Source organism: Canis aureus, chromosome 6 (genome assembly GCF_053574225.1).
Source record: "Canis aureus isolate CA01 chromosome 6, VMU_Caureus_v.1.0, whole genome shotgun sequence".
NCBI lineage: Eukaryota > Metazoa > Chordata > Mammalia > Carnivora > Canidae > Canis > Canis aureus.
In genome coordinates this window covers 80470887-80494362 of record NC_135616.1, presented here as the reverse complement: position 1 = coordinate 80494362, position 23476 = coordinate 80470887, and the positions used below count along the sequence as shown (strand labels likewise).

At 54.4% G+C, this 23476-nt stretch overlaps 2 protein-coding genes and 1 long non-coding RNA gene across 4 annotated transcripts; 2 read left to right on the top strand and 1 right to left on the bottom strand.

The window, feature by feature from the left end:
* The first annotated feature begins 701 nt into the window (after nt 1-701).
* RABIF (RAB interacting factor) lies at nt 702-10785 on the top strand. Its single transcript, XM_077902528.1, has 2 exons — nt 702-894; nt 7134-10785. Exons 1-2 carry the CDS (start codon nt 769-771, stop codon nt 7377-7379), a joined length of 372 nt encoding a protein of 123 aa, XP_077758654.1. The 5' UTR covers nt 702-768; the 3' UTR covers nt 7380-10785.
* Nucleotides 5916-15311, bottom strand: LOC144316528 (uncharacterized). Its single transcript, XR_013382487.1, has 2 exons — nt 15109-15311; nt 5916-14532 (listed from the first exon to the last, which is right to left on the bottom strand). It is a non-coding gene; the product is annotated as an uncharacterized LOC144316528 (long non-coding RNA).
* On the top strand, nt 9573-22882 carry LOC144316526 (tubulin alpha chain-like). Of its 2 annotated transcripts, XM_077902526.1 has the most exons (5): nt 15477-15618; nt 17445-17667; nt 18650-18798; nt 20199-20876; nt 22510-22882. In XM_077902526.1, exons 1-5 carry the CDS (start codon nt 15616-15618, stop codon nt 22801-22803), a joined length of 1347 nt encoding a protein of 448 aa, XP_077758652.1. In that variant the 5' UTR covers nt 15477-15615; the 3' UTR covers nt 22804-22882. The 2 variants fall into 2 exon arrangements, with proteins under 2 accessions (XP_077758653.1, XP_077758652.1); XM_077902527.1 differs by lacking the exons at nt 15477-15618; nt 17445-17667 and adding an exon at nt 9573-9711.
* Nucleotides 22883-23476: the final 594 nt, after the last annotated feature.

Genomic DNA, 23476 nt, shown 5'->3' with positions numbered 1-23476 from the left:
TGCCGGTCGTCGTCGCAGGCCGCGGGGTCCGGGCGCCTCCCGGTGCCGCCTCCCGGTGCCGCCCGCCTGAGGGCCGGTGCCGGTGACCCTGCGCCGTGCGGGCCCCGTCGCGCGCACACGGGGTCCCGCACGGGGAGCTCCTGAGGCGCTGGGCGGAGGAGACGCCGCCGGACGAGGTCGGGGCGGGCCAGCGGCGGCGCGAGGGCTCCTCGGGGCGGCGGGGATCGGGGCCCGCGAGCGCCGGGCGAGGCGGCTCTGAGGCGGCTCTGAGGCGGGCTCCGAGGCGTGTCCACGCGGCCTTCCGCCTGCTCACGACCCGCCGCCGAGCGCAGCGGCGACGCGGCTTCCCCCCCGCGCGGGGCACCGCCGACGAGCTCTCCTCCAGAGGCGGCCGCACTCCGGGGAAGTCCCGAGGCCGCGTCCCGAGGCCACTCCAGTCTCCGCCAACGGGAGGCGCGGCCCGCGTCTACCGCCGGGCGAGGGCGACGGCGACGGCGACGGCGACGGCGAGGGCGAGGGGCGGCCGCGGAGCGTGGAGACCGCGTCACGGCCCGGCGGGCCCCGGGTCACAAAGCCGGCGAGCCCCGGCCGGGCGCTGAGCGCGGCGCTTGCGCAAGAGGCGGCGGAGCAGGACGCGGACGCCTGCGCAGGGGGGTGGCCCCGCCCCGCCCCGCCCCGCCCCGCCCCGCCCCGGAGGCCGCGCCTGCGCAGAGGCCGCGGAGACAGCGCCTGCGCGGTCGGGCCCCGGACGCGGCGGCGGAGGCGGCGATGGAACCGGCCGAGCCGCTCAGCGACCTGGTGTCCGCCGAGGGCCGAAACCGGAAGGCGGTGCTGTGCCAGCGCTGCGGCTCCCGGGTGCTGCAGCCCGGGGCCGCGCTCTTCTCCCGCCGGCAGGTAGGGCGCCCCGAGGCCGCGACCCGGTGACCCCCGTGCCCTGCGCCTCAGCCGGGCTTCCGGGGTCCGCCGGCGGGTGGGGGCCGCGCCTCAGGCCCGGAGTCGCCCCGACGGACGCTTCTCCTCGCGCTTGCATCTCCCTCATGGCTGCCGCCTCCCCGGAGCGGACAGTGGGAAACGGCTCTTTATCTTGGTGAGGCGTGACCGAGGTGTGACCCCGCCGCGTGCGCCCCGCCGCTCGGCCTTCGCGGGGAGGCCTCGGGGGAGGGGCCGGGGAGGGCCTCGGGGGCGCGCTCAGGCCCCGGCACCTGCGAAGGCGACGCCAGCCCGCGAGGCCCCTCGGCCCGCAAGTCTCCCTCCCGGCGTCAGCAGCACGAGGCTCGGGCAGCAGGGCCTGACGGCGCAGAGCTCACTCCCGCCCACAATCCCAGCCCCTCTCACGACGCCTTTAGTGTTGTTTTTAGACTTTACTTATTCATGAGAGAGGCAGAGACCCAGGTGGAGGGGGAAGCGGCTCCCCGCGGGGAGCCGGTGCGGACTCGATCCCGGGACCGCGGGGTCACGCCTGGGCCCGAGGCCGACGCCCCACCCCGAGCGCCCGCGCCCAGGATGCGCTGTTACACCACTAGCCTGTGAGATCGTGTATCCTGCCCGCCCCTCTATCCTACCTTGAGACTGTGCACATAAGTAAGAACTTAATAGATATTTAGATTTAAATAAATCAGTGAACCGGAGCCCAGTGTAGAGAATGGGTCAGCATGGATGGAACGGATTAGTGTGTCACCGTGCTGCAGCACGTGTTCTTCGTGAATCCTGTAACCGGCCTCTCATACCCTTGAACTCGGAACTTCTTGAAATCTAAGGTTTGTGACAGGAAATTATGACGAAGCTGAATGGAGATGGAGGGAACGGCGGTGTGATATTTCATAGTTAGCAGGTGAAGGAGAAGTATGGCCTATCTTTCTTTCAGTTCAGAACTGAAAAGTTCAAAGTGGCCAGAAAGCCAGGATGTAATAAAACTGGCAAGTAATGCAGCCAGGTGGAGTTAAGGTGATTGCAGTAGAGGAGGCCAGGGAGCTCTGGGGAGGACCCACCCCCTTGGAGGGTAGAAGCCCACGCATGGGGCTAGGACACGGGACCAGTAAGGACGCTGAGCCAGGTGCCCATCGGCGGTGGACAGGGCAGTGACCAGGCCACCTCACATGATCACGAGGGGTCAGTCACCACATGCCAGGATCCGTAGAGGAGCCAACATGCATGTGAGGGTGTAGGAGTAATTGGGAGCAAGGAGAGCACCAGTTCCCACTCCCCATCCTGAAGATCCCAAAGTAGGCGGAGTGTCAGACAATGGGCAGCACCAAGGAGCCATATTTCCATGAAGACAAAGAGAAAAGGGAAACACTCACCAAAGGTTGAGAATGTAGGAAAGACAGATGAGGTTAGAAAAGAGTAATTTGTTTTTTACAGTTTTTGGAGGGGGGAGAAGCGTGGCAGGAGTGGGCAGTGGAAGATGAACTCAGAAGAGAGCAGTGTTTGGTGAGACAGGGCAGCAGAGGCCCCGAGGGCACACCCAACAGCAGTGTCTCCCGAGGCGGAGCATGTACTTCTCTGCATCCCAGCCAGTGCACCTCAGGACCTTTGCCCCAGGGGAGTGAAAACAGGTTTACACAAAACCTTGTACATAAATGTTCATTGCACCGATTTTCATATTGGCCCAAACTGGAAACTGCCGGGTGTCCTTTAGCAGGGGATGTCAAACAAACTGCTGTAGCCATTTGGTTGGATGAACGGCGATGGAATGAACCACTGACATATTATACAGCTTGGGTGACTCTCCAGAGAATTGTGCCGCGTGAAAAAAGCCAGGCCCAGGGATCCCTGGGTGGCGCAGTGGTTTAGCGCCTGCCTTTGGCCCAGGGCGCGATCCTGGAGGTGGGATTGAATCCCACATCGGGCTCCCGGTGCATGGAGCCTGCTTCTCCCTCTGCCTGTGTCTCTGCCTCTCTCTCTCTCTCTGACTATCATAAATAAATAAATTAAAAAAAAAAAAAAGCCAGGCCCAAAATAATACATACCGTATGATTCCATTTCTGTGACATTTTTGAGTTCTAGAAATGGAGAGTCGATGAGTGACTGCCAGGGTTGGGAACTGGGGGCTGAGGGTTCTGGGAAGTGTGGTTTTAAAAGTGACAGGAGGAAAAAAATAAAAATAAAATAAAATAAAAATTAAAAAAAAATAAATAAAAGTGACAGGAGGGGCTCTCCTGGTGGTGGAGCTGCTCAGGGTCTTGACTGTGGTGGTGGATACATGAACTTCCTTGGGGTAAAACTGACCGAAGTGTGTACGCATCACACAGAAACAGGGCACTCTGAATAAAATCAGTGTCGATGTCCTGGTTATGAGACTATGCTCCGGTTTTGCAGAATAATACCATCAGGGAAAACTGTGTCACCAAACACAGGGTATGTGGCATCTCTGTATTGTGTCTTGATATAGAAATAATTAGTACATATGTCTTTATATTCTTCACTGCACGTGAACCCACAGTTACCTCCATAAAATTTTAAGACTGATTAAACAATTTAAAAATCAGGACATTATGCTAAGTAAAATAAGCTAGTCACAAAAAAGACAAATATTGTATGATCCCACTCATGAGGTACCGAGGGTAGTCAAATTCCAAAGTCATAGGGACAGAGCAGAATGGTGGTTTGCATGGACTGGAAAATGAGGAGTTAGTATTTAATGGGTACAGAGTGCCATTTTGGGAAGATGAAGAAATTCTAGCGATGCGTGGTGGTGGTAGTTGCTTAACAGAGTATATGTATTTAATGCCACTAAACTGCACACTTAAAAATGACTTAAATGGTAAGTTTTAGGGGCACCTCGGTGGCTCAGTTGCTTGAGCATCCCACTCTTGATTTGGGCAGCGAACCTGCTTAGGGATTCTCTTTCTCCCTCTGCCCCACCCCCTGCTCTTTCTCTCTCTCTGAAGTAAATCAATCTTTTTGAAGAACGGTTTTATGCTATGTATATATGGTTGGTCACAAAAAACCACCACGAATACTCACAGAAGGGAGGAAATTACAAAAAAAAAGATACCAAAAATTTACTCTGTACTGTAACAGTTTTTATTTTCATCTATATTGTAGCCTGCTTGCCAAGTTTTCTACCATAAGAATGGATTTTTACAAAGAAAATTTTTAAAGATTTTATTTATTTATTTGACAACAAGAGCATGCAAACAAGCAGGGGGAGCAGGACAAGGAGAAGCACCCCCTCCCCAGCAGGGAGCCCGACACGGGGCTCCATCCCAGCCACCCAGATGCCCCAAGAGAAAATATTTTTAAAAGGACAGTTAACAGTTTTTTTTTTTTTTCCGTTTCAAATATTTTATTTATTTGAGAGCATACAAGCAGGGGCAGAGAGGGACAAGCAGACTGCCTACTGAGCAAGGAGCCAGATGCGGGGCTCCATCCCGGGACCCCAGGATCATGACCCGAGCTGAAGGCAGGTGCTCAACCAACTGAGCTACTCAGCTGCCTCTTTCTTGAGAGAGCAAAAGGAGTTCCCCTGACCATCTCCCGGAGTTGGCGTATTCTACGTCTCTCTGAGGAGATGGTCCAGGATTAGAGTAGTGGCTGAGGTCCTAAGCATTTAGCCCACCCAGTCAGGGATGTAACTGGCAACTCTGGCCCCGGCCCTCTGAGTTAGCAGCCCCCAATGAGGTAGTAATTTCTTGGTTTCCACCCCAGTGGTCTATCTAGAAAGCCTAATTGTATTCCAAATGTTACATCCCCAAAGCTGACCCTGCAATAGCCCTGGGCACTGCAGAGACAGGGTTGAGATGCATACAAATACACACACACACAATGTGCCTAAATGTAGGTCTAGTCTTATGGATCTGATAGGATTTAAATAAAAATGAGAATGTTGAGAACCCTTGAATGATCAGTTAATAGTATTTCTCTCAAATCACTACTCAAAAGAGACTGCAGAGGTGGTGTTTTGCATCATTAAAAAAACAAGCAAACTAACTGTGGGAGGGAAGCTGGGGCTCCTTTGTTGGACATTTAAAGGCTAATGTTTAAAAAGTCTTTGGTTTTTCTCCCCTTAATGTTTCACTCACCTTACCTGTAGTAAAGATGTTGATTTCACACCTACAGACTAGGCCAGAAACACCTTCGGGGGAATTTAGGCCCACAGAGAGATACAGCTAAGGCTGGAACCTAGGTCTCCCCGGTCCCTGTTTTTTGGTTCCTCTTTGCCTCTGCCTGTTCCCATTTTCACGTAGGGTAAAACAAAGCACTGGGGACTCCTTAAAAACATTAGATGAGGTTAAAAAAAAAAAAAGAAAAGGGTGACTGGAATGACCATATAACAGGAGGAGGGACTGTCCTATTTTTTGATGTCCTCAGGTGATCTTACAGTGTAGAGTGGTACACAGATACCTGTTTTAGCAGGCCACGTGGTTGGAAGATGGGGAGCAGAGATGTTCTGGATCAGTGCTCCCTCCTCTATCAGGGATAGCCACACGACGGCCCAGCGTGTTTAATGCACACTAGCAGCTTTGTGATACCCTAACTGTAGCATTCAGGAAGAGGCTTGCTCATCTCTATCAAAGCATTTGCCTCTTTTGAACTAATTAACGTCCAGTGGTTTTTTTGTTTGTTTGTGTTTTAATTAAAAAGAAAGTTTTTTGCTTTTATTCTGCTTGCTAATGCCAGACAACCACACTGGGGGCATCCTATTGTATTAGAGTTTGGGGATGCAGTAGAGATGTACTATGGGGTGGAAAATAAATTTATTGGCAGCAGCCATAATGACAAGGAGCAGAGGGGTAATGAGCTTTGCTGGCATTGTATCCTCTCATACTCTGGGGCAGCGGAAGGTGTGTAAACTAACCATAGGGAAGAAATGGCTTTCTCCTAATGATCAGGAAGTCATGTTGATTAGTGGGTAGGAGGATCCTTGGGATGATATTCCAAATTCTAGAACTAGATTTTCCTTTTCAATGCTCTTTTTTTTTTATTTTAATTTTTTTTTTAATTTTTATTTATGATAGTCACACAGAGAGAGAGAGGCAGAGACATAGGCAGAGGGAGAAGCAGGCTCCATGCACCCGGAGCCCAACATGGGACTCGATGCTGGGTCTCCAGGATCACGCCCTGGACCAAAGGCAGGCGCCAAACCGCTGTGCCACCCAGGGATCCCTCAATACTCTTTTTGTAAGATAAGTCCAGCATATACACAACACTGATAGAATAGAACAAAGCCAGATTTCCTCTGTTTATTCTTTTTATAAGTATTTGAGTTCTTGCTCCATGTCAGTTATTATTCTAGGCACTGGGGTTATAGTAATGAACAGGAAAGGTAAGCTCCTTGCTTTCCTGCGGCTTGCGTTCTAGTGGAGGGAGACCCATGGTAAATAGCTAAGCCAATAAATAATTTCAGAGAATAAGTAAGAAATAAAAGAGGTAGTGGCATAAGGAAATTTTGGGGGTAATGAATGTGTTATCTTGCTGGTAATGATTTATCAGTATTTACATGGGCCAAAGTATATCACATTGTACACTTTAAATATGTACAGTATATGTGTCAATTACACCCCAGTAAAGCCATTTCAAAAAATAAAATACGGGCACCTGGGTGGCTCAGTCAGTTGAGCCCCTTCGGTTCAGGTCATGAACCTGGGGTCCTGGGATCGAGTCCCACATCAGGCTCTCTGCTCAGAGCCTGCTTCTCGCTCTGCCTCTGCCTGCCACTCCGCCTACTTGTTCTCTCTCTCAAATAAATATTCTTTTTAAAAATAAATAATAAAAATAAAAAATACAATGGACAGTATAGGAAGCTAATTCAGATTGTTTGGTCAGAGAAGACCTCCTGAAGAGGTTATATTTGAGCAGAATATCATGAAGGAGCCAGTCTTGCCACGATCTGAGGGCGCAGAGCACACTCACCCTGTGTGGCTATAGCAGAATGACCTCCAGGGAGATCAGGATCAGGCGTTGGAGCCACATGACCAGAGCATGTCACTTATGTCTCTTAAGGATCAGGGCGCAGACCAGAGGCAACAGAAGAGCCGCCCAGCATCCTCGTCTCTAACGTGATGACAGGGCTCCTCATTTGGTTTTCAGTCCAGGAAACTGCCAGGGAATGTGAAGTGTAGGCAGGATGGGGACGATGATGCAAGTGGGCCAGTCAGCGTCTGTATTCTTCGTATTCTCTTCCACTGCAGCTTTTCCTTCCCTCCATGAGAAAGAAGCCAGCTCTGGCTGACGGCAGCAATCCTGATGGCGATCTCCTCCAGGAACACTGGCTGGTTGACGACATGTTCATCTTCGAGAATGTGGGCTTCACCAAGGACGTGGGCAACATCAAGTTTCTGGTGTGCGCAGACTGTGAAATCGGACCGATTGGCTGGCATTGCCTGGATGACAAGAACAGTTTCTATGTGGCCTTGGAACGGGTTTCCCATGAGTAACTGAGGGGAGGGGGACTCGGCTCCACCACCAGCTATAAAAGCTGCTCCCCTCAAGAACTGGCATTTAACCTGGTGTAACTGTGCTGCTGCCCCTTCTCTGTACTAATGTAAATGATGAGTATCAGCACGTCCGGTTGAACATGCATAGGGCTGATCCCGTGTCCCTAAAGCCTCAAGCGGGTGCCTCTTTCCCAGCTCACGTTGCATCCCAGCATCTCCTCCTCTCCCTTTTCTCCCAGTGGCAGGACACTGGAACACTTTCACAAATCTGCCCCCATCCCTGACATCCTGCCTGGGCTCTCCGACCCTGGACTCCCTTGTTTCTTGCTCTGTGAGAGCAGTGTTCAGTCAGCCACGATGACACAGAGCAGATGATGCTCGTGCTCACAGTTCAAACCCCACCTTCTCTCACTCAAGAAAGCATACAAGTGACTTTGTTGGATGGCTAGCTTTATCTACAGTAGTTTATTCTTTTTAAAAGTATAGCATTTACAGACTTCAGTATTTAAACTGCTAATAGGAAACACATTACTTTGGACACATCTGTAACGTCACGTTTGAGAGCCGACCCTCTGGGTTGATAGTGACTTTTTATGGTGAAGATGACTGTATCCCCTTCCACCCTTCAAATCTTGATGTGGTTTCTCTTTACATTATAGCCTATACATTGAGAATCAGATTTTCAACCCTGTCTGGCAGCCACGCCAAGGAAAACTCAGCCCTGGCTTCAAATCAGGGTGGAGGATGCCCACATTATCCTTTGCCACATTATCCATGACTTTGCAGGTTTGTCGTATCTGGGCAAGTAACTCTTCCTCTTCCTAGGAAAGACTTCTCTGCTGGATAGCGTCACTATTTACTGAGCCCACTAAGAATGGTCCTCAGAGTTTTGGTTCAGCTAGAATCCCTGGACCAATCCAGAACACAAATTTCTGCCCAAATGCCACTATCTTCTGTAGCTGTGGGGTTACTCAGTTTGATGTTAGCAAATTTGTCAGCCCTTCAATATGATTATCACTTGTTCTGTCATTTTTCTTCTGAAGTGACTCAGTGTCTTAAAAGGAATCTCTATGGCTAGGTGTTGAGTGTCCTCCCAGAAGTCCTACCTCTAAGATTGAGGAGAACATAGAATTGATATAAGGACTAAACAGAACCCTTACAAGCTACAGCCCATCCTTCTGTGTCTGTTTTCTGCTTGCTCCTGCCTTCTTTCTCTCCAGAACTTTTCTGAGGACTCCCCAGGTAAATTGTGGGCCTTGGGCTTTGCAATCAACCTACCAAGGAAGGTGGCTTCCTTCCGCAGTCATCGCTTCAGTGAGCTGTAGTTGAAAATGAGAGAACTGTTCCCTAGACAAAGTCAAATGTCTATGATTATGGCATTTGTAGTAAAACAACTGTGAGAATTATCCACTCAGGTCAGAAGGAACAAAACCAAGTAGATGCCTCTGGGGCATGTAGCCCCTTCTATCACAAGCCAAAACCTACGGAAAGCATTTTTTTTAGATTAGACTTTTTGACTTTTCTTTCCTTTTTTAATCACAAAAATAATCACTCATTTCCACCATCCGGAGATTGCCTATGGTAGTGTGGTATATACCCTTCTTAGTGTTTTTTCTATATGTATATAGAAAAATGTATGGTTTTTAAAAACAGATAAGAGATCAGATTGTGCTCTTTTATAACTTGCTTTTTCCATTTGACAAAATCCTGACTTCCCATGTTAACAGATAACCATCTATGGACACCCTTGTATTTCTGTACTATAATTTACTTAAACAATCTACTATTAGATTGTCTCCAGTCTCTTATAAACGATGTGATGTAACGTGCAACTTTATAGTTAAATCTGGATACAAATTCTTAACTATTTTCTACATTACTAGAAGTAGAATTGTAGGGTATGCACGTTTTCATGGATTTGCTTTCTTGACACATACTCTTCAGAAACAGCTGTGCTAATTCACCGTCCTTCAGCAGTATAAAAGAGCACTGATTTCTCTGAAACCTTCCTAACACTGGGTATTTATTGTCATTAAAATATTTTGCCACTTTATAGAAAAAGTATCTCATTGTTTTAATTTGCATTTATTTTATGTTTAATGAAATTTTTATATACTTGTTGGTCATTTGTATTTTTGGTTTTTTTACAGAATTGCCAAACATTGTTGCCCCAGTAGCCAAAAATACCAAGTTGTTATTCTTGCCTTTGCAGTTTAATTTGAAAGAAATAAAGGCGTGTAAACAGTAGAAATTAGATTCCTCTATGTCCTTGGGAAGAATATGCAATCAGAAAAAGCAGAGGAGAATGGAGACCCAACCCTCCTGTCAACTCGTAAGTTAATCACTCAGTGTTTGCTATAAAATGAGAATGTCACCTCTTTGTTCCCCTTATGCATAATGGGCTCTCTGCAGAGACTTGTGAAACCATTATCTGCTTTGTCACAGGTAGGCGGACGCAGCCCATGAGTAGAGGAACTTGCGGGTCCTGTTAGGGAGAGCAATTGATTTTTCCTAGGCCTAATTTTTCCTACAAAATTCTTTTTTTAACACAAAGACAGTGGTGTACTGACATTTTACATATTGTTACTACGCCACGTGTGAGCCTACTCCAGTAACTGTGATGTGTAACCACTGAGAACTTCTATTCCTGACGATGGTGGAGAGGTCGTTCGAACTGACCATCCCACTGAAAGCAGCCAGAAAGGCCGGACAGGCATTGGTGAGCTAACGTGTGTTTGAAGTGCTCCTGGACCAGGAGCACTGAGAAGACAGAGGCCCCAAAAAGTGGGCTTTGTGTTACGGGCTGCTCTTCTATTGGGAGCATTTGCCAGATGTCAAAGGGGGCAGTGCAGGGGCTGGCGGGTGATTGGGACAGCCTTCCAGAAGTAGGGGTCTGGGCCTGTCAAAGAGTGGTAGACCAGGTAAATGCTTCTCACATGGGGGTGAGGCCCTCAGTCCCCTGCACCCCAAGAATAGGGGTGAGCCAGAAGTAGGAAATAGGCTGAGGGGACTGCAGCTTGGCTTCCAACAATGTGAGTCCTTGAAATTAGATTAAGTCGATCCCAAAGTGGTAGTTTCCCAAACCCTTGGCATAAGCAAGTAAGAATGCTCTCTGGAGGAAAATTTAATTTTGACTTGTTTCTACAATAATTTTGCTAATACCATATTCTGAATGTGACAAAATGAAATCAGGCATATGAGACAGGATATTAAAACCAGTGAGGACCCCCTGGGTGGCTCAGTGGCTGAGGGTTTGCCTCTGGCCAGGGCATGACCCTGGGGTCCTGGGATTGAGTCCCACGTCGGGTTCCCTGCATGGAGCCTGCTTCTCCTCTGCCTGTGTCTCTGCCTCTCTCTGTGTGTCTCATGAATAAATAAAGTCTTAAAAAAAAAAGAAAGAAAAAAACCAGTGAAACAAGAGGCCATGGAAAGAGGCCCGTAGAAGCCACAGATAGTGGAGCAATCAAATACAGACTATAAGATAATTCCTTACTCTGTTCAAGGAAATAAGCAAGTTTTGGGAATTTGAACAGATACCTGGACATGTGAAAAAAATATGAATCCTAGAGTTAAAAAAAAATATCCAATAACCAAAATTAAGAATTCAGTGGAAGTTTTTGACAGCAGATGATGCATAGCTGAAGAGAGAACTAGAGAACTGGGAGCTAGGAATAATTCTCACTTATTTGCAAGACTAAAACACAAAACCTTATACATTCCTGAGAGCAATTCAAAGGAAACACATTTATAGGGCCAGAAAACTACAGCCCAGAGGCCAAATCCACTCAGGCTAGCATCTGATTTATTGAGATTCAGGAGCCTGTGACCTAAGAATGGTTTCTACCTTTTGAAATGGTTACAGAAGTTCTTATGTAGTATCTCCCAATTTTACCTCTTACCCTGCAAAGCCTAAAATATTGATTAACTGGTCCTTTAAGAAAAAAAAGGTTGCCAAATCCTGACTAATTTTGTAAAGAGTCGACTTTTCTCCACAAACTGATGTATAAATTTAATAAAATCCTGGTGAAAAAAAAACATTTCATGAAATTCATCAAACTGATTGTATGAGTTCTATGGGAGTGCAGAGGACCGGGCTAGCCAGGACAGCCATGGAGGAACACAAGAGGCAGAGTTTCTCTGTTGGATGGACATTGTCACAAGAATGGACAAACAGACCCATGCATGTCACACCTTGATTTATGACAAAAGCGGGGGTGATGATTTGGAGGGAGCACAAGGAGGGTTCCTGCAATGCTGGAACTGCTGTTTTCTTATCTGGATAGTGGCTCTGTAACATATTATTAAGCTGTACGTCTTTTGTGCACTTTTCTGCATATATGCTGTATTTTCATAACAAGATTTTGAGAGAATGTAACTAATGATCCTACACAACTCCCATTTTCCTTTTTTAAGACTTTTTAGGGGCAGCCCTGGTGGTTCAGCGGTTTAGTGCTGCCTTCAGCCCAGGGCGTGATCCTGGAGACCCGGGATCGAGTCCCACATCGGGCTCCCTGCATGGAGCCTGCTTCTTCCTTCCTCTCTCTCTCTCTCTCTCTCTCATGAATAAATAAAATCTTTAAAAAAAAAAAAAGACTTTTTATTTTGGGGACACCTGGGTGGCTCAGTAGGTTAAGCGCCTGTCTTCAGTTCCCGTGATGATCCCAGGGGGTCCCTGCTCATTAAGGAGTCGACTTCTCCCTCTCCCTAGGCCCCTCCCCACTCTTGTGCGTTCTCCCTCTCTCGCTCTCCTTGTCTCAAATCAATTTTTTAGATCTTTTAAGATTTTATTCATGAGAGACAGGGAGGGAGGCAGAGACACAGGCAGATGGAGAAGCAGGCTCCCTGTGGGGAAACCCACGTGGGACTCGATCCCAGGACCCCGGGGTCACTCCTTGAGCCAAAGGCAGATAGATACTCAACTGCTGAGCCACCCAGGTGCCTCTCAGTTTTTTAAATCTTTAAAAAAAAAAAAAAAAAAAAAAGATTTTTTTTTTTTTAACTTTTAAGTTATCTCTACACCCAACATGGGGCTTGAACTTACAACCCCAAGATCAGGAGTTGACTCAATCAACTGAGCCAGCCAAGCGCCTCCACACCCACTTTCCTAAACATTAGTTCTTCCCTTCAGAATTGGATGGCACTTCTTTTCTATTACCTCCTACATCTATACACATTTAATAATTAAACCTTGTCTCTGCTTCCCTCTAAGGAAGATAAATTCCATAAGGGTAGGGACCAAGAATATATGTTATATGTTAATTAGTCAAATTTAAATAAAACTTTCAAAAAAATTAGGTACTACACTTTTTTTCCCCAATACTTCTTGATAAAGACAATGAAAGCAGATGTGGTACAAGATCGCACGGCACATCTGTGTGGTCATGACCCTGTCTAAGTCCATAGGGTAAGAAAATAAAGGTGTTAGCTTCAGTAGTGCCAACCTTTCAATTGTGACCAAGGTGTTCTTGTGTTTGAAGAATTAAATTCCCAGAATATGTCTAAATATGTCTAAATGTTAGAATTTAAGGCCAGGTGAGGGAAATGTCCACCAAATTCACTTCAAATCTATTGAAACTAAAAAAAAAACAAACAAACAAAACTATTGAAACTTTGAATTCATGTAGCCTTGTATGGAAACAATGTTATGTATGATGTGTAATTTGTAGCCTGTGACACAAAACTGTGTGTACCCACAGCAAAGTATTACAATAATGGTTCTAATTTTGGATGTCAAAAACAAGTCCTGGGGCATCCAGGGGGCTCAGCGGGGGAGCGTCTGCCTTTGGCTCAGGGTATGACCCTGGGGTCCTGGGATCGAGTCCTGCACTGGGCTCCCTGCATGGAGCTTGCTTCTCCCTCTGCCTGTGTCTCTGCCTCTCTCTCTCTCTGTCTCTCATGAATAAATAAATAAAATATTTGAAAATAAATCAGTCATTTGAAAACCCGGTGGTCCCTCTCCAGTACTGGCACTGGCTCAAGAACGAGTAGCCCAGGCACGGCCCTGTGTCTCCCTGTCTCCCTTGACGCTTCACTGCTGGATGAACAGGATATTCTTGTTCCCACAAAGTCTCCATCTTCTTTGCTCCTCCCTCCCCGAGTCGGAGTGTGGTTGTCCTATGAATTCCGGGTCATCTGGTTCCACGTGGCAGGCACGATAGGGAGAGAGTGCCTGTAGGGAAAGGATGCAGAAACCTAGAGGCCTTTGCCTCCGAACTTTGTAACACCTTAAACTCCTGAAGAACCGTGGGAAACGGCATGTCTACAGTGGCACTACGGTCGGGGTTGGTGGAGTGACGCAGAGGAAAAAAACGGTGGAGAGTAGAAAAAGAATGTAAACGCTGCAGCCACCTAGGTAATAGGAATCCAAACACCTTATAAGAGAACTGTAATGTGTGCGCTGTGAAGAAGCACACTGTCGAGAGGTTGGTGTGTGTCACTTCCACAGACAACACTGAGGGTCACTGTCGCAAACACAGGTCTACTTGGGTAGGGCCCACTCACTCTGTCCAATAAAGAGACCGAAGGACATTTTTAGCTGCCAGACACCAATAGCCGGTGCTGAAACGCCGGACAGGACCTGGCAAGGAGGAGAGGATGGTGTTGAGTTTACGGCCAGATGGCTTCGTTTTAATCAGACTTGCCCATGTTCAGGAGGAGGTAACATTTGGGAAGTTTTGCTTGGGGCAGTGACAGACCAGGAACAACCAGGTCTCCGCGTTGTACTCAGTTTTTAAAGTACTTATTTGAATGTTCACACGCACGCTCACCTTATCCCTTGCCTGGAGAGCACCGCTTCACAGCTGCAGCCTCATAAAACACAAGTGTTGAGATCAAAGGACACTCTCCAGAGTTTGAAGTTAACCTTTGCACCCTGGATTCACACCACCAAGCCACCTAGACCACGACGCAGTCTGAAAAATATTTCAGGATACTTTTGAACGACACGTCTAGAGTCTTGTGGAAAAACAGGTGCAGGTGACACGAACTTTGAGTCTTCCTGGGTTGTGGCAACAGGAAGTCATTACAGCTGCAGATTTTCCTAAAGCAACGATTCAAATCTCCAGGCCAGGCTGGCATAATTAGGGTTCAGGCACCTTCCCAGTGGGACGTGAGAGCAGGAGATTACAGATGCTTTGGATTCCTCTGGAATGTGCTGAAGGAATAAGGTCATCACTGTGGGGTGTCCAGTCATTTGATAGAACCAAAGGCCAATTAACCCTCCCAAACCAGGAAACTGGCCCATTTGTTTCGCTTACGTATTTATAAGTAAAACCACAGATAGCTCAGAAACTGTGGAGGAGGGACAGTGCGCGTGCCCTTTGGCTCGGAAACGCACGAAACCACCGCTGGGAAAACCAACCAACCAACCAACCAAATAAATAAAAAATAAAAACAAAACAAAACAAACAACCAAGTAACATCTATGACCTCCCTGAAATACCGCTCATGGGTCACGCCTCTGTCGGTCACCCTCGAGGGCCCCACAGCCCGTGGACTCCTGTGAGACTCTCCAGAATAACATCCATGTTCGCCCTCCAAGTCTTCTCCAGTGGGCTCCGGGCACCTGGGCCCGCGCCTCGGCAATTACCTGACCTCACCTGACCGGGAGGTTGCGTCAAGGGAGGTCAACTCCAATTACTTGCCCATCATTGCCCTCCGCCACCCACACCTGCCGGCCCGCCGACCCCCAGCCGAGCAGCAGCTGTGCCGCCCCAGAAGCTCTCGGTACCTGGTTCTCGCCGCGGCACCTCTTCCCCGTGCGACGGCTGCAGGGCTCCGGGCTGCGCCCCCGCCCGAGGTTTCTGCGCTTTTCCAGCCACGTCCGCCACGTTACGCGGGGAAGACCTGGGCACGGGACGCGGCGGCCTCCGCGGAGCTCCCACCCGGGCAGGAGCGCAGAGCGACCTCCGAGGACCGCAGCTCGAGCTTTTCCCTCCCTTCGGCTTTACAAACCGGCCAATCACCGGTCGCGGCGGCGTCGCTCCCGAGCGCCCGGCCAATGGCGGGGAGGGGGGGCGGGCCTCGGGGGAACGCGGCCCAATGGGGGCGCGCAGGGGGCGGGCCCCGGACGGCCGCCGCCCAATGGGAGCCCGGCTGGAGCCCGGCCGCGGCTGGGCGCGGACTTATAAGCGGCGCCCGGGGGGCGCTCGGGGCTTCGTGATGAGGCTGGAGACTCGGGGCGCGTCTGCCGTCGGCGACCCTCGGCGACCCTCGGCAGACCTCGCCCGGAGCCGCCATGGTGAGGGGGCGCCTGGGGCGGGCCCGGGAGTCCCCGCGGGGGCCGGCGCGGGAGAGCGTCTGGGGCGCAGGGGGAGGGGGAGGGGGAGGGAAGGGAAGGGGCGCCCGGAGTAGGGGCTGCGCGGGAGAGCGCCCCGGGGGGGACGGGCCAGGGGGCGGGAGGGGGGCTGCGGGAGGGCGCCCGGGGGGGACGGGGACCAGGGGGCGGGAGGGGGGCTGCGGGAGGGCGCCTGGGGGGACGGGGACCAGGGGGCGGGAGGGGGGCTGCGGGAGGGCGCCCGGGGGGACGGGGACCAGGGGGCGGGAGGGGGGCTGCGGGAGGGCGCCTGGGGGGACGGGCCAGGGGGCGGGAGGGGGGCTGCGGGAGGGCGCCCGGGGGGACGGGGACCAGGGGGCGGGAGGGGGGCTGCGGGAGGGCGCCTGGGGGGACGGGGACCAGGGGGCGGGAGGGGGGCTGCGGGAGGGCGCCCGGGGGGACGGGCCAGGGGGCGGGAGGGGGGCTGCGGGAGGGCGCCCGGGGGGACGGGGACCAGGGGGCGGGAGGGGGGCTGCGGGAGGGCGCCCGGGGGGGACGGGGACCAGGGGGCGGGAGGGGGGCTGCGGGAGGGCGCCCGGGGGGGACGGGCCAGGGGGCGGGAGGGGGGCTGCGGGAGGGCGCCCGGGGGGACGGGGCGACGGGGGGCGGGAGGGGGGCTGCGGGAGGGCGCCCGGGGGGGACGGGCCAGGGGGCGGGAGGGGGGCTGCGGGAGGGCGCCCGGGGGGGACGGGCCAGGGGGCGGGAGGGGGGCTGCGGGAGGGCGCCCGGGGGGACGGGGACCAGGGGGCGGGAGGGGGGCTGCGGGAGGGCGCCCGGGGGGGACGGGCCAGGGGGCGGGAGGGGGGCTGCGGGAGAGCGCCCGGGGGGACGGGGGCCAGGGGGCGGGAGGGGGGCTGCGGGAGGGCGCCCGGGGGGGACGGGCCAGGGGGCGGGAGGGGGGCTGCGGGAGGGCGCCCGGGGGGGACGGGCCAGGGGGCGGGAGGGGGGCTGCGGGAGAGCGCCCGGGGGGACGGGGGCCAGGGGGCGGGAGGGGGGCTGCGGGAGAGCGCCCCGGGGGGACGGGGCGACGGGGGGGGGGGCGCGGGTGCTGCGCGGGGGGCGGGGGGCGGGGGGCGGGGGGCGGAGGGCGGCCTGCTGGGGCGCTGCAGCCTTGGAGAGCCGCCCTGTGGGCCGCGGGCGGGGCGGGGGCGCCGAAGCCGAGTGGGGGGAGCGGCCCAGGACAGCCCACCCCGGCCGTGCGGACCCACGTCCTGACCACCGAGCCGAGCTTCCACCCTGCGCGGGGCAAGGGCGACCCCGCCGGGCCCTCCCGCCAGCAGGACGCTCTGGGTGAGCCTTCGCACTGGCTCCGACTCGCAGCCGCTGCCTCCGTCGGCCCCCAGACCTGCCCCTGGCCTTCTCCCCCGGGGTTGTGGGGGACACAGCGCCCCCGTTGGCACCGCGGCTCCCGGGGCCCTGCAGGAGCCCTGGCCGGCCTGTCCTGGGGCACAGGGCTCCGAGTCCCCCTCCTTCCCTGGCCAGCTCACAGGCACCAGGCGGCTTCCCCGGGTTCCTGCCCCTGAACACCTAGGCTTTAGGCGGTGAATGAAGACAGCGGGAACCACCGTTTGGCCTAGAGCACGGGCCGGCCTGGAAAGGGAGCCCAGGCTTCTGGGTTTCAGACCCTGTAACTCACTGCTAGGCCTCAGGCCCGGGGAGGAAAGATAAAAGGATGCATCCGGGGCCTTTCCTGGCCCCACCTGGCTCCCTCCTGCATTCACACCGCCTCACGGCTCCGCTTCCCCCAACAGCACGAGTGTATCTCCATCCACGTGGGCCAGGCGGGCGTGCAGATGGGCAATACCTGCTGGGAGCTCTACTGCCTGGAGCACAGCATCCAGCCCAACGGCACCATGCCCAGTGACAAGGCGCTGGGCAGCGGCAATGACTCCTTCAACACCTTCTTCAGCGAGACAGGGGCTGGCAAGCACGTGCCCCGGGCCATCTTTGTGGACCTAGAGCCCACGGTCATAGGTCAGTGGCCGGGAGGGTATTTGTTGCCAGCCCCATAGTCTGCGGGGAGCCCTGCTCAGGGAGGAAGCTCTTGGGACACAGGCAAGGCCCTGCCAGGAGCAGCACTGAAGCCTGCCGCTCTGGTCTGGACTCTGACTCCCGGGGGTTCCCCGGGGTTTCGTGTGCGGAGAGGATGGTAGGTCACGGCAGCCCAGACCCGGCTGGACGTGGGAGTGAGGGGCCCGGCCCAGGATGAAGGCCGCAGCAAAGAGTGGGCGTAAACACAGACACTTTAAGCTGCCTCTTTCCTCCCCCCAGACCCTTGAGGATCACATTGCCTACGGAACTGAGCGCAGAGACCTGGCTGTCGCTGGCTCCCAGGCGGTTCTCTGCTTCCTCCTTTCTGCATCTGGATCTCCTCAGTTTCCTGTCCCTGAAAACTTTACCCCTCTCCTCATCTATCTTTCTTTTCTTTTTTAAGTTTTTACTCATTTGAGAGAAAGCGAGCACGTGCGCACAAGCAGGGGGAGCCCCAGAGGGAGACGGAGAAGCAGACTCCCCACGGAGCAGGGAGCCCCACGAGGGGCTCAGCCCCAGGACCCCGGGATTGTGACCTAAGCCAAAGTCAGACACTTAACCGACCGAGTCCCCCAGATGCCTCGCTCCGTCCTCATCTTTCCAGAGACCGTTTTGTGGACATTACACTGTGGGCTGGGCTTTCTGCATCAGTGTGTGTTCTTGTCCTGCCAAAAGTCAAGTCAGACTCCCCTGGACGCGCTCTGGTTCCTCCCCAGGTAGACGGGGCTGTGAGGGAAGGCACAGTTAAAGCCCCTGACCCGGGTCCAGGAAGGACTAACTATACTTTGGAAGTGGGCGTTGCAAGGCTGTCGTCCCCGCTCCCTCCTGCAGGTGCACCAGGGCAGCTTGGCAGCATGGGTCCTGGCGCCCGTGGCCTGTGGGGATGAGACCCCTCTTACCTTTGCCCTCTCTCTTCCCCCCCAAGATGGGGTGAGAACTGGCACGTACAGGCAGCTCTTCCACCCTGAGCAGCTGATCTCTGGCAAGGAAGATGCTGCCAACAACTACGCCCGAGGCCACTACACGGTGGGGAAGGAGATCATCGATCTTGTGCTGGAGCGAATCCGAAAACTGGTGAGTGGACCCAGTGCCCTCGACACCTGCAGGATCCCACGTGTGTGGTGTTCCTGCCTGGCCGGGAGGCCGGACACATGTGGAAGAAAGGGAAACCGCAGGCCTGGGCTGTGACCCACGCCCCCCGGGCCCTGGTGGCTCCTCTGCTTTGCGGGAGGCAGGTGGGGGGTGCTGGGGCCTGGGTGTGCGGCCTGGCCGAGGAGCCTGAGGGACCTGTTCGCCGTGAGTGTGGACCCAGGCCCCCGCCCTGCTGGCTCCCAGCTTTGGCAGGTCCCTCTGTCCAATCCAAGCCTCCTCTGAGCCCCAGCAAGTAGGTGGGGGCAGCCTGTGCTTCGGCTCCCAGGCAGAGCCCCGGAGAGGCTCCTGCTTACTGGTTAGCGTAACCACTTCCCACTTGACCCCACCCCTCGCCGGAGGCACGGAGCGCGGGCATGAGGCCAACTAGCAGCCAGTTCCTTGGCACTGGTCCCTAGAGAGAGCGCCCGGACAGACGCTCTGCTGCTCATGCACCAGCGGAGGCTGAGGACTTGCCATCGACTTGGGGACTGGGATTCGATGCTTGCTGAACAACATACCCCCTGGCTTAGGGTTTTCTTAAAAGGTTTATCGAAGGGTTGGAGTGTGTTAGTTTGCTTGGGGGGATGTTTCTGTTGTCACCAATTTGCAGAAAGTTTGTTTTTCATTTAAGTGATTTTTATTGAGATAGACTTGTCACAGTGCTAGTTTCAAGCGGACGGCATAGGGATCCAATAAATGGATGTATCGCAAGTCAATGGAGAATTTTTATATCCTCCCTCCCGGGGCGTCCGGTGTAGACCGATGCTCTTGTAGCCCAAGGACCAGCTACGTCAGAAGTGAGCGAGGGCGCTTGTTAACCCCGCGGGTCCCTGTGTTCCAGTCCTGGGAATCTCTGCTCGACAAGATGCCACCTCTGCCTCCCCCGCCTCCCCTGCCTCCCACTGTCCTGCAGCCAGGTGGCCAGGCTACCGAGTGGAGAGGGCCCAGCTCTGACCCTCCTCTGCCCTCCCCTCCCACTGCCCCTCATGCCCCTTCACACACCCAGCAGGGCCCCTGGAGGTCATCTGTCCCCTAGACCTCCAAACCCCTGCAGGTGTTCTCTTCTCACCTCTACCGAGGCGAAGCACAGGAGCATAAGAGAACTTTCTGGAATGGTGGGAGTTTCTGTATCGAGAAGTTTGGTAATATAGGTAACACCCTGCCACACCGTCCGTCGTACGTGCGATGAAACGTATACCCCTAAGTACCAATTGTGCTGCAAAGCATTTTCCTAAGTGCAGAAGGGAATACCATTAGCCTAGGGCCCCCGTAGTTTTGCAGACAGAAGAGGGCCGGGGCCGGGGTCGTCCCCTCCATCCTAACGGTGTCCCCTCCTGCCCCAGACAGACCAGTGCACTGGGCTCCAGGGCTTCCTCATCTTCCACAGCTTCGGGGGTGGCACCGGTTCAGGCTTCACCTCCCTGCTGATGGAGCGGCTCTCCATGGACTACGGCAAGAAGTCCAAGCTGGAATTTGCCATCTACCCCGCTCCGCAAATGTCCACCGCGGTCGTAGAGCCCTACAACTCCATCCTGACCACCCACACCACCCTGGAGCACTCGGACTGCACCTTCATGGTGGACAACGAGGCCATCTACGACATCTGCCGCAACCTGGACATCGAGCGCCCCACCTACACCAACGTCAACCAGCTCATCGGTCAGATCGTGTCCTCCATCACCGCCTCCCTGCGCTTCAACGGGGCCCTCAACGTGGACCTCACGGAGTTCCAGACCAACCTGGTGCCATACCCCCGCATCCACTTCCCCCTGGTGACCTACTCCCCCATTGTGTCAGCCGAGAAGGCCTACCACGAGCAACTGTCAGTGGCAGAGATCACCAACGCCTGCTTTGAATCCTCCAACCACATGGTCAAGTGCGACCCTCGCCATGGCAAATACATGGCCTGCTGCATGCTCTACCAGGGAGAGGTGGTGCCCAAGGACGTGAACGCCGCCATCGCCACCATCAAGACCAAGCACTCCATCCAGTTTGTGGACTGGTGTCCCACGGGCTTCAAGGCAAGTTGGGAGTGAGGTGGGGGTGGGAGGTGCAGGGCTGTGTGCCCGCCCAGGGGAGTGTCCCAGGAGCTGCAGGCAGGGCAGGGGTGCTGGTAATGGGGAGAACCAGGCAGCCAGCAGCTTTGTTCTCAACAAGCTCGGCTCATACAAGGCAGAGCGGGTCTCCTGTCCCTTCGCCCGGCAGATAGGCGCTCCCCGGGGCGGCTGCTCCGGCGGGGGCCAGGTGTCAGCCTGTGCGGGGGGCGCAGCCGCCTAACACGGCCCCTGCTCCCAGGGGAGGGCTTTTGGGGACACGGAAGGGCCTACCATTCAGTGACGGGACAGGACACGGGTCGGAGGATCTGTGACCGCGGCCCATTCCTTGAAGACTCGTGGGGAAGGCTTGCTCGACGCCCCTCTCGCTTCTGTCTCCACATCCTCAAGGCTGCTGGGCATGTGGCCTACTTGAAGTTTTATGGGTTGTTCCAGGGTGAGCTTAGAAAGATTAAAGGTGGCAGCTGTGACGTTTAGGAAAACGCGGCTTCCCTGCCCGGTGACGCTGGTGCAGCTGTGAGCACGATGGGAGGGGACGCAGGGTCGTGAAGCGGGAGCCGTCACCTGCTAGGACTCGGGAGCTGCCCCGTAGCTCAACCAGAGACAGGTGCTGGGAGGTCTGGAGGCGGATCCTCCAGCTCCGAATTAGGAAAGCGTGGCACCTGCATTCCGTAGGCCCGCAGCCCTTAGGGGCAGTGAGCGGAGGCGACCTTCTGTTTTTCAGTGCTGAGTGTGAGGGTCTCCCTGTGTCCGGGGCAGAGCAGTGCTTAAGGAGACGGGGCTTGGATCCCGTTGGGGATCTTCACAAGGTTTCATAGTCCCTAGACTGTTTTCTAAACTACAGGAAAGTGGGGAGATTGAGCACAGCTGACACCCGAGTGCCTACTGCCTGGATTCAGCACCTGGGTTTCCTTTACGTTTGCTTTGCTGACCCACTTAGACTGGCCTACGGCTTTTCATGACACACAAGTTCGTTTTTGTGCCTAACAAGATTCATAATAGTTCTCCAAATTAAAAATACCCAGGCAGCATCCGAACTTTCCCAATTTCCACAGATGCCTTTCACGTCAGGTTTTCAAAATCAGGATTTAATCCAAGCCTCGGCATTATATGTGCCTCTTAAGCCTTTTTTATTTATTTATTTTTATTTTTAAAATTTTATTTATTTATGATAGTCACAGAGAGAGAGAGAGAGAGAGAGAGGCAGAGGCAGAGACACAGGCGGAGGGAGAAGCAGGCTCCATGCAGGGAGCCCGATGTGGGACTCGATCCCGGGACCCCGGGTCACACCCTGAGCTGAAGGCAGACGCTGCACCGCTGAGCCTCCCAGGGGTCCTCATTTCTTAAATCTTTTAACATATAACATCCGCCCTTTTTCTTGACGGTGACTCGAAGGCACTAGTCTAGTCGCCCTGAAAGTCCCACGTTCTGGACTTGTCTGTTCCTTGGGTGCTGCACCCATGTCTGTCACCCCCGCGCCTCTTACCGACTGGTGGACGCCCCACCCGGGGCCCGGCCGTGTCTCGGGTGTGGGACTCCTACAGACCCCCTCCCAGCAACGCGGAACCAGGGTCTTACGCCACCCGCTATTTCCTCTCAGGTTGGCATCAACTACCAGCCGCCCACCGTGGTGCCCGGGGGCGACCTGGCCAAGGTGCAGCAGGCAGTCTGCATGCTGAGCAACACCACCGCCATCGCCGAGGCCTGGGCCCGCCTTAACCACAAGTTTGACCTGATGTACGCCAAGCGGGCGTTTGTGCACTGGTACGTGGGCGAGGGCATGGAGGAAGGAGAGTTCCTGGAGGCCCGAGAGGACCTGGCTGCCCTGGAGAAGGATTATGAAGAAATGGGAGCGGAGTCGGTGGACAGTGAGGACGAGAACAAGGAGTTCTAGGGCTCCTGGCACCTGCCCGTTGGTCAGGCTCCCTGTTCTGTTTCGCTAAGCCCCACAAATACAGTCAATGTCTAGATGACGTGGGGCTCTCGTGACGTGCGGTGTGGCCGGGCGCAGGCCTCGGAGCGGCGACTTCCGTGTCCCCCTAGTCGTAGGGCAGGGCGGCTGCCGGCAGGGGTCGGCGGCGCTGTCCCCGCCATCAAGGCCCCTGACTGCCGGCCGGGGCTCGGGCTGCGTGGCGTGTCCCCCAGTCCCCAGGTCCCCAGCCGGCCGGGGAAGACCAGGGAAGGGCCAGCCCTGGGAGGGGTCGTACCATTGGCTGCCCCTGGGCAGGCAGAGGTCTGTGCGCCAGGCCCATCGGGGTGGGGCCGCCCGCTGCCGCGTGGATGCCCAGCTCCCGGGACACGGGTCTTCGGCGGGGCCGTGAACGTCTGAGATAATGTTGAAAGTGCCTGTGAGCCTTTGAGGCAAAAGAAAAGTTTGTTTTTTTATTTTTAATGGGTCCCTGATGAGAAAGGCCCCGTGGGTCTGGGAGCCGGCTGCTTGTGGCCTCGGGGCAGCTGAGGAGCCTGCGCGGCCCAGGTGCAGGGGTGACAGGAGAAGCCCCTGGGCCCGAGGAAGGCCACGCCCCGTGGGACCCCCGACCCGGAGGGCAGCCTGTGCTCCGGGCCTC